This window comes from Pongo abelii, chromosome 19 (genome assembly GCF_028885655.2).
Source record: "Pongo abelii isolate AG06213 chromosome 19, NHGRI_mPonAbe1-v2.0_pri, whole genome shotgun sequence".
Taxonomy (NCBI): Eukaryota; Metazoa; Chordata; class Mammalia; order Primates; family Hominidae; genus Pongo; species Pongo abelii.
The window spans coordinates 77,132,745-77,148,547 of NC_072004.2; the positions used below are offsets into that span (position 1 = coordinate 77,132,745).

General features: G+C 39.3%; 1 protein-coding gene and 1 pseudogene across 16 annotated transcripts in view; both read right to left on the minus strand.

Annotated features, from left to right (window-relative positions):
• The window catches only part of CDC27 (cell division cycle 27), a 69,664-nt gene that overhangs the window by 34,462 nt on the left and 19,399 nt on the right, over positions 1-15,803 (minus strand). For 12 of the 16 annotated variants that reach the window (XM_024234856.3, XM_024234858.3, XM_024234855.3 and 9 more), the window contains 4 exons: positions 3,964-4,061; positions 2,978-3,132; positions 2,661-2,872; positions 419-533 (listed from right to left, as the gene is read on the minus strand). In XM_024234856.3, the coding sequence (XP_024090624.1) occupies positions 419-533; positions 2,661-2,872; positions 2,978-3,132; positions 3,964-4,061 (580 nt within the window). The remainder of the gene's footprint in view (positions 1-418; positions 534-2,660; positions 2,873-2,977; positions 3,133-3,963; positions 4,062-15,803) is intronic. The other 4 variants (XM_063718847.1, XM_063718846.1, XM_024234859.3 and 1 more) reach the window with 1 other exon arrangement.
• Positions 4,362-15,797, minus strand: LOC129047202 (small ribosomal subunit protein uS5-like; annotated as a pseudogene).

The window sequence follows — 15,803 nt, forward strand, 5'->3', positions numbered from 1 at the left end:
AATTATTAGTGCTATTAAAAAAACATATATACACAGTGGTGGGGACAAGTAAAAACTATGGCAGACATAATTTCTGTTATTTATATTCAAGTAATATAAACAATATTAATTGTTTTTTAAAAAGGAAATTGAAAAGTAAAAATATGATTGTTTATTTAACTATATGCTGAAATAAACTAAATTTGTGAGATACAATCTTACTTGGCCAAAAGAGTAAGAAGTCTGTCTCCTACTATAACCAAGAGGCTACAACAATAATGACATTCTTTTATATTTAGATCACCCTCTACCTGCTGGGTTCAAATATAAGGCAAAAGCAATTATATAAAGTAAGATTTTCCCTGAGATTACCTTTAAAAGATTGAAATAAACAAGTTGCTTTAATCAATACCCAAACTGCATTTTACATGGAAAATACCTTTTTTGAAGGGGCTCCGGTGGATGGCACGTCAATTACAGAAGGTGTATTAGTGTAGTTTTGTAAATAGGATCCATCTCCAGGACTTGGGGTTTCTAATGGCAAAATCCCAAAACTGAGAAGAGGTTGAAATCAAGGTGTCAAAAAGTCATCAAGGCATATATAAAGCAGCAGTATACTTAAATTAGAAGGTCTAAAAGGAAGAGAATGGCAAATCAGTCTTAGGGACAGTGAGGATCTGAGGGGCAGATTAAAAATAAGCTGTGAATGTAGACTATTCCACCCACCATAACTAAAATTTAAAAAAGCTATCAAACAAGGAACTAAACTGAGCAACAATTACTGATCTCAGGAGATTTATTAGAAATAAAGAAGAGTAGCTTTATAAATCTAAGATCCAAATGATCAGATTACTTCAAATTCTTGGAATTTATGGGATTTAGACACAACTACAGAGAAAATGTCTCTAGAGACCATTAGATAACTATAACTCTCCAGAGTTGTAATCTCATGGTCATGCTATTTTAGTAGTTCCCTGGCCTCAGGACCTGATTCATAGAATTTCTTCTAGCATATATATATATATTTTTTTGAGACAGAGTCTCGCTCTGTTGCCCAGGCTGGAGTGCAATGGCATGATCTCAGCTAACTGCAACCTCCACCTGCTGGGTTCAAACGATTCTTGTGCCTCAACCTCCCAAGTACCTGGGATTACATGTATGTGTCACCATGCCGGGCTAATTTTTGTAATTTTAGTAGAGATCGGGTTTCACCATGTTGGCCAGACTGGTCTTGAGCTCCTGGTCTCAAGTGATCTGCCCACCTCAGCCTCCCAAAGTGCTGGGATTACAGGCATGAGCCCCCATGCCCAACCCATTCTAGCACATAATTTTTCATTTTGATACTTTTGGATATGTATCCTCTGGGCTGAGTTCCTGTATTTATTCATACATATACTTCTAATAATTTTGATAAAATATTTTACATTAATAGGTGTGACAGCTAGGTTCAGTGGCTCACGGTAATTCTAGCACTTTGGGAGGCCACAGCAGGAGGATCACTAGAGGCCAGGAGTTCCAGATCAGCTTGGGCAACACAGCAAGACCCCATCTCTACAAAAAAACTTAAAAAATTAGCCAGGTGTGGTGGCATGTACCTCCAGTCCCAGCTACTCAGGAGTCTGAGGTGGGAGGATCGCTTGAGCCCAGGAATTTGAGGCAGCAGTGAGCTATGATTGTGCCACTGCACTCTAACCTGGGTGACAGAGTGAGATCCTGTCTCAAACAAAAAAAGGTAGGTGTCAAATTTCCTCCATGTTTTGGAAAAAGGCACTTTAACAGTAACCAATGGTGCCCTGATTATAACATTTCATGAGGCTCACCGCTATCCATTAATGCAGAGCATAAAGACAGTATTTTTTAACGTGTTTACTACCTAATTAAGGAATATTTCAGAGTTTTAAATTTTTCTCCAATTTTTTTTTTTTGAGACAGAGTCTTGCCCTGTCTCCCAGGCTGGAGTGCAGTGACGCCATCTCGGCTCACTGCAACCTCTGCCTCCTGGGTTCAAGCGATTCTCTTGCCTCAGCCTCCCGAGTAGCTGGATCTACAGGCGCGTGCCACCACACCCGGCTAATTTTTTGTATTTTAAGTAGAGACGGGGTTTCGCCACGTTGGCCAAGATGGTCTCGATCTCCTGACCTCGTGATCCACCCACCTTGGTCTCCCAAAGTGCTGGGATTACAGGTGTGAGCCACTGCGCCCGGCCAGTCCAATATTCAATATCAATTTTTTTTGAGTTGGAGTCTTGCTCTGTCGCCCAGGCTGGAGTGTAGTGGCTCCATCTCAGCTCACTACAACCTCCGCCTCCCGGGTTCAAGCAATTCTCCTGTCTCAGCCTCCCGAGTAGCTGGGATTACAGGCGCCCGCCGCCATGCCCAGCTTATTTTTGTATTTTTAGTAGAGACAGGGTTTCACCATGTTGGCCAGGCTGTTCTCGAACTCCTGACCTCAGGTGATCTGCCTGCCTTGGCCTCCCAAAGTGCTGGGATTACAGGCGTGAGCCACCGCACCTGGCAACATCATTATGTGCTGTTTTTTACTTCATTTTCTGAAAACAGAATGCCCCTGTTTCCATAGTGATTTAGAAGTTGCTGTTGTAATAATCTGCATTACTAACAATATGAGTTATTATAACATCATTTGGTATTATAGCACATTTGAAAGTATCTTGTTTGACTTACCTTGGGGTTAATGGACTAAGAGCTGCTGGTCCTCCTAATAAACTTCGACCAGTTTTTGGTTTATTTTGAACCTGTTTAGATAATATGGAAGTTCCTGTTCCCAGTGGGACAGTATCAGGTGAAATTACAGCTGAATCAATATAAGACACTGAGGAATCTGTATTCAAGGAGTACTTTGAATTGGAAGATTCTAAATTCAATCTGTTTAATTCCTGAAACAGAAAATTTCTACCAAGTCATTCACAATATATTATTTAGTTCAGATCATTCTTTGTAGTTTTCATAATATTTTGAACACTAGAATATAAGACACTTACAATTGTGTCCTGGGGTGTTTCCGTAAGAACTGTCTCAGGCTGTCTGTGAGATAAACTATGATTAGGTACTTGTGTTGTGCAAGAGTTGGGCAGACAGTTGCTAAAGTTCTGTAAAGATGTGAATTTAAATGTTTGGTCAGGATCTGGCTTTTCACCTGTGAAAACAAAAAAAAAAAGTTTGTCTCTGAGGAAGTGAGGAATACATGTTTTTCAAGTATGCATAAATCAGTGGAAACAGGAAATAGGCCTTATACAAACTTTTAAAATCTCCTGTCCACTTCTGCTAATCAAATTTACCCCCAAAAAGCCCATCTATCAATATATCATAAAAGTTTACCAGTAAGATAAAGCTGTAAATTTAGAAAATAAACTACAAGAACACTAATTTTAAACATAACAAATCACAGAAAAATGCAGATTTCTGTGTTTGTTTTAAAGCTGAAAATAACTAGATCTCATTTTTCTCAAAGTAGGAGATGAGGTTGAAGAGTTAAAACCCATCATATTTTACAGTAAAGGGTGAAGCCCTTCTATATATACATAGATACAACAATGCTGAAAAATGGTCCTTTATGTATCCTAGGCCAAATATACTGAGAAATTCTCTCCCTGTACTGTTCAGGTCTTGTAAGTTTCTGCTCCAAGCCTTCTATCAATTGCATTAGAAATTCTATTTTAATTTTCTTATTCAGAAAGCAATTTTGCTAGTGTTAAACACACAATATAACCCATTCTAGAGGACACCAGATACTTGACAATAGATTGGCTAAACAGAAGAATCTACTGGATTTAATTTTTGTGTAATTTTCAGTTATATGATTCTTGAAACATACCTAAGATTCTAACTTATTTTTTATTCTCAATTTTAACTTTGAAAATTATTTTTCTTGGGGTTAGATGATCTGTATTGCTCTCCAAAAATTAAGTAGCAGGAAAAAAAGAAGAGGAGACGGGAACCCACCCACCTGTCAACCCCACCCACCTACCTATTTCACATAATGATTCAAAGGGAGACCAGAGGAAAGGATTTAAACTAAGGCTCTTTTGGTAACATTCTGATCCTTTGGCAAGCCGATCTGTCTTGCTGTGGAGAGAAACAAGTAGATTAAATAAGCTACAAACCCCAAAACTTATATCATAAACTTTTAGTATAAAAAATTAGGTAAAAGTTACAGAAGTTCGGAGAGCACTCTTTGTGATGCTTCTCTAAATTACCAATTTCTCCTATCCGCTAATCTCCAAATCAAGTCAAGTGAAAGCGCACAGAACATGAATCAAAAGAAATGCTTACAAAATAAACTATCGTTGCCTTCTTGAATATTACTATTAAACTTCCTGTCAGATACTAGAGTTACTGAGGGAGATGTGAAAAACATCCAAATCCTTCAGTATTATTCTTAATTTTTTTTTTTTTTTTTTTTGGACAAGGTCTGGCTCTATCGTACAGGCTGAAGTGCAGTGGCATGATCTTGGCTCACTGCAACCCCTACTTCCTAGGCTAATGCCATCCTCCTACCTCAGCCTCCTGAATAGCTGGGACTATAGGTGTGCACCACCATATCCGGCTAATTTTTGCATATTTTTTAGAGACCAGGTTTCACCATGATGCCCAGGTGGGTCTTGAACTCATGAGCTCTGGTGATTTACCTGTCTTGGCCTTCCAAAATGCTGGGATTACAGGTGTGAGCCACCGCACCTGGCCTTCTTGTATTTTCGTCGAGATGGGGTTTTGCCATGTTGCCCAGGCAGGTCTCGAACTCATGAGCTCAAGTGATCTGCCCACCACAGCCTCCCAAAATGCTGGAATTACAGGCGTGACCCACCACGCTTGGCCTTAATTTTTAATATAACATTCCCAGTGGTAATTCTGAAAGTGATTTAAATGCTTTAAATATAGCATAAATGACCAGGTTTTTTTTTTTTTTTTTTTTCCAGGCTTAATTCACTTTATTTTTCTTGTGTAAAAACTCTATGTTGTAGCCACAGCTGGAGCCTGGGTCCTCTGTACGGAGACTCTGGTGCGGGTCTTGACGAGGTGGTCAGTGAATTTCTGATAGGAAGACTTGGTGAATACAGTCTCCTTCCAGAGGTCCAGGGTCAGGTAGTTGTAGGTCTTAGAGATGGCATCAAAGGTGGCCTTGGTGAAGTTGCCCAGGGTGGCAGTGCAGCCCCTGGCTGAGGTGTAGCAGTCATCGATACCAGTCATCATGAGCAGCCTCTTGGGCACACGTGCCGAGATGATGCCCGTGCTCCTGGGGGCGCGACGAGGTGCACCAGCACAGAGCCGCAGTGGCCTGTCACCTTGCAAGGGACGGTGTGGGGCTTGCCAATCTTGTTCCCCCAGTAGCCTCTGCGCACGGGGACAATGGAGAGTTTGGCCAGGATGATGATGGCCTCGCAGATGGCAGTGGCCACCTCCTTGGAGCATTTAACACCCAGACCGATGTGGCCACTGTAGTCCTCGATGGCAACAAACGCCTCGAACCTGGTGCTCTGGCTGGCACGGGTCTGCTTCTGCACTGGCATAATCTTCAAAACCTCGTGCTTGAGAGAGGCCCCCAGGAAAAAGTCAATGATCTCAGATTCCCTGATGGGCAGGGAGAAGAGATAGATCTCTTCCAGGGACTTGATCTTCATGTCCTTGACCAGTAGGCCCAGCTTGGTGACGGGAATCTACTCCTTATCCTTGGCCTTGCCTCAGCGAGCTCCGTGGCCTCGGTCCCGGCCCCATCCACGGCTGCGACCCCGGCCCAGGATGCCACTGCTGAAACCTCCGCGGAAGCCACCGTGGTTCCCCATCCCAGGGTCCCGGAGGGCCCCCCAACCTCCGGCTGCACCGGTGTCATCCGCCATTTGGTGTGTTCTCAGGTAAGAGTTTCTTTTTTTTTTTTTTTTTCAAACAAAGTAGAGGTGGTAGGTCTTTTTCCTCCCCTCCCCCATCAAGATCTGTTTGTGGAGGATCTGCTTCCTTAATGAAAAGGAAAATTTGTTTCTTTCCAAATCAAGTGTATAAACACTTACATATGGAATCTGGACAATATCCCTGGGAACATATATACTTGGAAAAATCTGGGGATTATCAGAACAGCATTGCTGCCTCTCTAGCTTTTTTTTTTTTTTTTTTGAGAGTCTATTGCCCAGGCTGGAGTGCAGTGGCATGATCTCAGCTCACTGCAACCTCCACCTTCTGGATTCAAGTGATTCTCATGCCTCAGTCTCCCGAGTAGCTGGGATTACAGGTGCACACCACCATGCCGGCTAATTTTTATATTTTAGTAGAGACAGGGTTTCACCAGGTTGGCCAGGCTGTTCTCGAACTCCTGGACTCAAGCGATCCGCCCACTTCAGCCTCCCAAAGTGTTGGGATTACAGGCGTGAGCCACAGCACCTGGTCGCCTCCTCCTTAGCTTTTAACTAGCAGGATGGAAGGGGTTAGTGGCTAGTGAGACCAATTAAAGCATTCAGGTAAAAAATACAACTTACCTGGTCTGAAGTTCAAATGCTTCAATATCAAATGGAAAAAAATTCAGAACAGCAATTCTTCCAAAATTCTAAGGTTTTATATATAAAGGACCAGAAGAAATCTAACCGAGATCCTCAACTGAAACTATCAGGTAAAATGTATACATCATCTGTTTATGTGCGGAATGTCAGTATAACCTCAGAGAACTGTGAAGAAGATACACTTGGGGAACCAGATATTAGTTTGCCTCACTGCCAAATTTTCAAGTGAGTAAAAACTAGAATAAGTGATATGACCAAGAAAATACTACCAGTTGAAGGATATCTAGCTTCCCACACTTGTGTAATTTAAGCCAATAAACAAATGGACAAAGCAGGAAGCAGAAGTACGATGCAGACTTTTGGAAAACATAAATAAGTTTTATCAAAGTCTGTATCTAAGATCATTTAGATCAAAAATTTATTTTCTTTCTTTTTTTTTTTTTAAGGGATAGGATCCTGCTATGTTGCCCAGGCTGCACTCCTGGCCTTAAGTGATTCTCCTGCCTCAGCCTCCCAAGTAGCTGGGACTACAAGTGCATGCTACCATGGCTGGCTAATTTAAAAAAAAAAAAAAAAAAAAAAGTTAGCGGTGTTTTGCTATGTTGCCCAGGCTGGTCTCAAACTTCTGGGATTACAGGTGTGAGCCACAACTGGCCTGAAATTTCTTAAATATAATTGTCATAAGACTGACGTAATCACCTACCAGGGATAGAGTGGTAATTTAGAAATAGGAAATGAAGAAAGGGCATACAAAAAAACATTTGCTGAAAGTAATAGGGTGGAAAGTGGCAAATCAATGCTTGGGAGCTTTTAACATAAGGCTAAGCAAAAGAAAATACACAGCCGGGCACGGTGGCTCATGCCTGTAATCTCAGCACTTTGGGAGGCCAAGGCAGTTGGATCACTTGAGGTCAGGGGTTCGAGACCAGCCTGGCCAACACGGTGAAAACTCGTCTCTATTAAAAACATAAAATTAGCCAGGTGTGGTGGTGGGCACCTGTAATCCCAGCTACCTGGGAGGCTGAGGAAGGAGAACTGCTTGAATCCGGGAGGTGGAGGTTACAGTGAGTCGAGATCATGCCATTGCACTCCAGCCTGGGTGACAGAGCAAGACTCTGCTTCAGATAAATAAATAAATAAAAAGAAAAACAAAATACAGTGAAATCTCATTGTTTGAGGATTATCCTAAGCTTCAAATAAGTCAATGACCATTTCTTCATTTTTTTTTTTTTTCTTCTTGTAGTTCCTAAGTAAAGCCATTCCCTCAGGCCTCAGTCCCTTCTTTAGAAAATCTCTGTCTGGTAAGAATCCCTTCTACAGAGATGACAACTAAATCTACTTTTCTAACTTCAACCTTACCTTTCCTCTGCCTGATGGGCAATTTCATCTAGGTTTACTTCCTTATCTAAAGCTTAGTAAATTCAAAGTCAAGTTCATCTTTTCTCCCCCAAATCTGTTCTTTCTCTTTCTTTCTGGGTGTGTTTTAAGGACACCACTATTTTTACAAGTTTACAGACTAAAAAATCCTACTTAGAGATAGCACTGACTCCTCCTTCTTCTCCTCTGACCTTCACAGCCAATCAGCAATGAAGCCATAATTCATGTACTTTCATTTTATTTCTGGCTTAAGTTCCCTCTTTATTTTCACTGTTAGGATCCTTATTGCTTCTCATCTAAACCATCAATAGATTCCTAATTAATGTCTTGCCTCTTCATCCCTTCAATTCATCTATCTAAGCCCCTTCTGTCTCATAATACTAACCATAGTCTGCCTATTTATCTTTTCATGCATTCTCTCTTGCAAGTGATTATAAGCTCTCTGAGAATGGAGAATTAGTCTTTGCCATTTTTATACTACCTGTTTCCTGTTTTCAAGTAGCCCTGTCCCCTTGCTTTGCCAGCAGAATGTAATATAAAACAGACATTTTTATTAATAATTTTAAAAGTTGCATTAGTGAACTGTATGAATTATTTACATGGCCAGAAAGGAAGTAGACAAACATTGATTAAGCAAAGACAAAATAATCTGTTAAGGGAAAAATATTCTGGAAAAGTAAGAGGGGCGATCCTTTGTGATGAAAAGTCTCATTTCCAATATTACTTAAATTAAAATTGTATTATTTTTATATTAGGAAAAGAAAAAATCAAACTTGGTTAAGTTGGCAAGGCTGATTTTTATGAGTAATTATTTCATGAATAGACCACAAAACAGAAGAAATTTAAATCAAAATTCGTGTCTGTTAAGAGATTAGATACACATATGGATAGATATATGTATAAATCACGTAAGAGCTAACTAGGGAAGAAGTCAGGTGTGGAATTATAATAATCTAGCCTGGAAGATAAAATCTCTAATTATTCAATAGAGAGATAAAAGGGGACAAAGATTTAAGAAAAGTAAAGTGCTGGGGTACTCTAAATTTAGATCGAAGTTTTTATTAAAATTGAGTGATACACACAAAACCCAGCCAGAAGTTTCCTAAAGAACTGGCATAAAAAATATTATTTAAGTGGTATTGGGAAGAAATAGGTTAATTTAGGAATCAGACTTAATATCAGTTGTGTCCTAAACATAGAAGTTTCATGTGCTGTAATAGACAAAAAGACTAAAAAATGTCTATACTGGAGATAGAAAAGAAAACCCAACACACCTTAGCTACAAAACCACATGTATCTAGATTACTAGGTGCAATTCTGGTATATAATGGCTAAAATAAAAAGCCAGGATTGGGGTAGGGTTGTTCCACTTTCGATACTCAATCTTTTAATCTTGATGATGAATAAAAATAACACTTGGCTGGGTGCTGTGGCTCATGCCTGTAATCCCAGCACTTTGGGAGGCTGAGGTGCCAGGACTGCTTGAGCCCAGGAGCTTAAGACCAGCCTGGGCAACACAGGGAGACCCCATATCTACTAAAACCAAAAAAATATAAAAGAACCCATCCATATTCCTCTGAAGAAGGAGAAAAAAGAACTTCCTTCTTTACATATATGTATACATACACACACATACCTTTCTGAGGAACTGATTTAACTGTATCTTTAAAAAAACTTTAATGATTTTATCTGAATAGTTCAGTGCCACATGACATTCTGTTACAACAGATCACATGTATGACAATAGTCCCATAAGATTATTTGTTTCTTTTGTTTTTTTTTTGAGATGGAGTTTCACTCTTGTTGCCCAGGCTGGAGTACAATGGCACAATCTCAGCTCACTGCAACCTCTGCCTCCCGGGTTCAAGTGATTCTCCTGTTTCAGCCTCCCCAGTAGCTGGATTATAGGCTTGTGCCACCACGCCCAGCTGATTTTTGTATTTTTAGTTGAGGTGGGGTTTCACCATGTTGGCCAGGCTAGTCTCGAACTCTTGACCTCAGGTGATCTGCCCGCCTCGGCCTCCCAAAATGCTGGGATTATAGGCGTGCGCCACCCTGCCTGGTCCCCATGAGATTATAATACCATATTTCTACTGTATCTTTTCTTTGTTTAGATACACAAATATTTACCATAGTGTTATAACTGCCTACAGTATTCAGTAAGGTAACATGCTATACAGGTTTGTAGCCCAGGAGCAATAGGTTATACCATATAGCCTAGGTGTGTAGTAGGCTACACCATCTAGGTTTGTGCATATGCACTTTATGATGTTCACAAATGACAAAATCACCTAAGGACACATTTTTCAGAACATATCCCCATCATAAAGTGACACATGACTGTATAGCATATTTGTGATTTTAACTTAATTTTTTTAAACTTTACTTTGGAATAATTTTAGACTTACATAGAACTTGCAAAAATAGTACACAGTTCCCATGTACCCTACACCCGGCTTCCCCCAATAATATCTGACATAACCATAGTACAGTTATCAAAACTAGGAAATTGACATTAGTATAAAACTGTAAACTACGCTGGACACGGTGGCTCATGCCTGTAATCCCAGCACTTTGGGAGGCCAAGGCAGGTGGATCATGTGAGGTTGGGAGTTCGAGACCAGCCTGGCCAATATGGTGAAACCCCGTCTCTACTAAAAATACAAAAATTAGACGGGCATGGTGGCGCTCACATGTAATCTCAGTTACTCCGGAGGCTGAGACACGAGAACTGCTTGAACCCAGGAGGTGGAGGCTGCAGTGAGCTGAGATTGTGCAACTGTACTCCAGCCTGGGTGACAGAGCGAAATTCCGTCTCAAACAACAACAACAACAACAACAACAACAACTGTAAACTAAACCACAGAGCTTATTTGAATTTTAGCAGTTTTTACACATGTATATAGAGAATATTATCACATTTACGAATTTGTATAACCAGTACTACAATCAGGATATAAAACTGTTTTAATGTCCCAAAGAAACCCCTAAATAGTTACATTCTCACCCTAACCCAACCTGAGAACCACTGATCTGTTCTCCTTCACTATAATTCTGTCAGATTAATGTTATATAAATGGAATTATATAAACTTCTGAAATTGGCTTTTTTCACTTGCCATAATACCCTTGTAATCCATCTAAGTTACTATACATATCAGTTTGTTTCTCTTTATTGCTAAGTAGTCCATCATATGGACTAGTTTATCTATTTACTTACTGAATTTTGGGTTGTTTCCAGTTTTGGGCTTTTATGAATAAAGTTGCTATGAACTCCTATGTAAAATATCACCTTACATTCCCACCAGCAGTGTACAAGGAATCCTGCTGCACTGCATCCTCTCACCAGCACTTGGTATTGTCAGCAGTTTTTATTTTTAGCCATTCTAATAGGTGTGTAGTGGTATCTAACGGTGGTTTTTAATCGCTTTCCTTAATGGCTAAAGATTTAGAACATCTTTTCACCTGCTTATTTACCATCCATATACCCTCTTTGATGAAATGTCCATTCAATTGTTTTACTTATTTTCTAATTGAACTGATTTTTTTTTTATTACTGAGAGAGTTCTTTATATAGTCTAGATACAATCTGTGTTGTTTATGTGATTTGCAAATATTTTCTCCCAGGCTGTGACTTGCATGTATTTTCATTAATGTCTTTTGCCAAGCAAAGAGTTTTAATTTTGATAAAATTTATCAACTTTTTCTTTTATGTACTGTCATTTGGGTGTTATGTTTAAGAAGTCTTTGCCTAACCCTAGCTCATAAAGATTTTTTTCTAAAAGTTTAATAGTTTTATGTTTTACATTTAGATCCATGATTCATTTGAGTTAAATTTTTAATAAGGTATGAGGTTTAAGTCAACGCTCATTTCTCTGCCTATGGATATCCAATTGCACTGGCACCATTATTTGCTAAAAAGGATATCATTCCTCCATTAAATTGTTTTTCACCTTCTTTAAAAGTCAACTGACCATTCAAGATCCTGTTTTTAATTATTTTGTGTATGTTCCCAGAAGTGGAATTACTGGCTCAAATAGTAATTCTAGTTTTAATTTTCTGAGAAATAGTATTATTTTTATATATCACTGATACATCTGATTTTCTAATTTTTTTTGAAGATTTTTGTGTATACATGTATTCTTAAGGAATAGCGGCCTATAGTTTTCCTTTTTAGAACAGTATTTCATTTTGGAATCAAGGAAATGTGGCCTCATGAGTAGAGGAGTATTTCTTCTTGTTCTGTTTTCTGGAAGAGATTGTGTAGCATTAGGGAAGAATTTTAACTACAAATTAAAGTTTCTTTCATAATTTTAGGATTATTCAGATTAACTTGTTCAGATTTCTATTTCTTAGGTGAGTTTGGTAGTGTGGCTTATTAAGAAATTGGCCCATTTCATCTAAGTTGTTAAATTCATGTGCATAGAGTTGTTTTAAGTTTTCAGCATACACATCCTTTCATTGTCCTTAGGGTAGGTAGTGATATTCCTTCTTTCATTCCTGATATAAGTAATGGTGTTCTCTCTCTTTCTTTTTTGGGGTCACTTTTGGCAGTTTTACCAATCTTTCCAAGGACCAGCTTTGGTTTCAATGATTTTCTCTATTGTTTTTCTGTTTGCAATTTCACTGATTTCTACTTTTTATTATTTCCTTCTTTCTGTTTGCTTGGATTTACTGTGCTCTTCTTTTTCTAGTTTCTTATAGTGAAAGCTTAGATAGCAGAGTTGAAACTGTTCTTTTATAACAAACATTTAGTGCTATAAATTTCGCTCTAAGACTTTAGCAATATCACAGTTTTTAATATGTCATATTTATTATCCCTTTCATTCAGTTCAATATATTTTTAAAATCTCCTGTGAGACTTCCTCTTCAACCCATGAATTATTTATTTATTTAATTTTTTTGAGATGGAGTCTCACTCTGTCACCCAGGTTGGAGTGCAATGGTGTGATCTCGACTCACTGTAACCTCTGCCTCCCAGGTTCAAGCAATTCTCGTGCCTCAGACTCCCAAGTAGCTGAGATTACAGACGTGCACCACCATGCCTGGCTAATTTTTGTATTTTTAGTAGAGACGAGGTTTCACCATGTTGGCCTGGCTGGTCTCAAATTCCCCACCTCAGGTGATCCACCCGCCTTGGCCTCCCAAAGGGCTGGGATTACAGGCATGAGCCACTGTGCCCAGACCCATTAATTATTTAGAAGTATGTGGTTTCATTTCCAAATGTTTTGAGATTTTCTTATCCATGTGTGACTTTTTATCATCTAATGCAACTTTTTTAAACAGAGTAATATTTATAATACTTCATTTTAGTTAATTTTCTAAAAATAAAAGAATATGATGCTCTTTAGGATTATTTCTTCAACATTCCTTATTAAAATTTTGCCAACTTCTTTCATAAATTGTCTACCCTCCAGTTTTTGTACATCACTCCTCTCAAATAATTTGTAGTCTTCAAACATCTATTTTCCTCTGGAAGTCACTCTATAGATATGAGATGTTGTCAAATTTTACTTTTTCTATCAAGTCTTTCCTAGTTATCACAGCCCCTCTTCTTAACCAGGCAGGACTAATTATTCTCTCATTTGAACAATATAATGCTCAAATTTTATGACAGAACTTTTAATGTGATAATAACTAACTCTGAGTGTGGAAAAAGCAACATTTTGTTTTTTCCTATTCTCTCTCAACAATAACAATCATCAATACAGAAGACTTCTGTGACCAAATGTCTGGGTTTTCTTTTTCCCCCCAAACACACCAAGCATCAAACAGCAGCTGAATGTCCGCTAATTCAATTCTGATACCATCTACCTGTAGACAGCCTCAGGTCCCACAGGTTAAGGGCTCAGTCTTCAAGACTGCCCTGCCCCACCTTCAGAAACCAGTCACAAGTCTGGGCCTAAGGAACTTCTGATCAACTAGCTATAAATTGGGATTCCCACAATGCTCTACTCAGGTGTGATGAATTTGCTAGAGCACTTGACTTATAAAGGATATCACAAAGGATACAGATGAAGAGTGCATAGGGCGAGGCATGGGGAAAGAGAGGTGTGGAGCTTCCATGGCCTCTCCAGGAAAGCCACCTGCCAGGAACCTCCATGTGTTCAGTTTTCTGGAAGCTTTCTGAACCCTGTCCTTTTGAGTTTTTATGGAGGCTTCACTATATAGGCATTACTGATTAAACCATTGGCTGTTGGTGATAATCTTATCACCAATTTACTGGTGAAACTTAATCTTCAGCTCCTCTCACCTCCTGGGAGGTTGGGGGGTGGGGATGAAAAGTCTCAATCCTCTAATCCTGCCTTGGTCTTTTGCTGCCAGCCCCCATCCTGAAGCTATCTAGGGAATGCTGGCTACCAGTCAATTTGTTTGCATACAAAAAGATATCACCTTGGAGTTTCTAAGTGTATACAAGGAAATGAGGTCAAAGACCAAATATATATATTTCACTATATCACACTTACAAACTTTTGTTTACTGTTTCTCTTCTCCTACTCTATTATAAACCTTTGAGGGTGGGGACTGTGAGTTATTTATCTTTATATTCAAGCCAAGTGTGACAGTGAGTTATTTATCTTTATATTCAAGCCAAGTGTGTTTAGCTATAATGGGAATGAATCTCAAAGTTTCTTGACTAAATGACAGGAAGAATCATAGTTTCATGAACTAAACTCATTATTCTCAGTCCTTAAGGTAAATGAATATATTGATATTATGTCTTTGCTTACTCCTGTTCGCAAGAGTGGTGTTAATGGCTAAACATACCACTGTTACACCTGAAAATGGGCCCCCAAACTTAGTCAAATAATGTATTCTGTTCAGAAATACATTTTCAAGGTTTTGAAAAATAACCAATATTCAAACTAGCCTCAATTTATCTTAAAACAGATGCTATCCTAGTTCTTTAGACAAGCAGTCCCCAGTCACTTCTCCCACAGGGGAGAAGTGACAACAGATAACATTTACACATGTGAAGCATTCCCATGGGCAGAGTTACTTGTTCTTTTTCTTCTTTTTTTTTTTTTGGAAACAAGGTCTCGCTCTGTTACCCAGGCTGGAGTGCAGTGGCACAATCACAGCTCACCGCAGCTCCAACCTCCTGGGCTCAAGAGATCCTCCACCTCAGTCTCCTGAGTAGCTGGGACTACAGGCATGTGCCACCACACCCAGCTAATTTTTTATTTTTTTGTAGAGATGGGGTCTTGGTATGCTGCCCAGGCTAGTCTTGAATTCCTGGCCTCAAGTGATCCTCCCACCTCCACCTCCCAAAGTGTTGAGATTACAGGCGTGAGACAATGCACCTGGCTATCTTTTCTTCTATCTCCTCAGTGGATCACATAAAGATACTCTTTTCACCCAAGGTAAAAAAACTAACATGGGGCCGGGTACAGTGGCTCACACCTGTAATCCTAGCACTTTGGGAGGCTGAGGCAGGTGGATCACCTGAGGTCAGGAGTTTGAGACCAGCCTGGCCAACATGGTAAAACCCTGTCTACCAAAAATACAAAAATTAGCTGGGCGTGGTGTCGGGCACCTGTAATCCCAGCTACTCGGGAGGCTGAGGCAGGAGAATCACTTGAACCTGGGAGATGGAGGTTGCAGTGAACTGAGATCACACCATTGCACTCCAGCCTGGGTGACAAGAGTGAAACTCCATCTCAAAAAAAAAAAAATAAAATAAAATAAAAAAATAGAAACAAACGAAAAAACCTAACATGTATGATCAATTGTTAGGCAGGGCTGATGTAGCTATTATCAGTAAGGATAAGTGGAGAGTCCAAAATTAGATTAACATCTCTGCTATTTTAATAAGGTCATAGAATCAGACTATGTACTACTCAGCCAAGTAATATTTGATAAACACTGATCAACATAGGTTTTTTAAACTATAAAACATACTTGTATGGAAATTCTTTTCTGACAGTTTGAATCATTCTTACTTA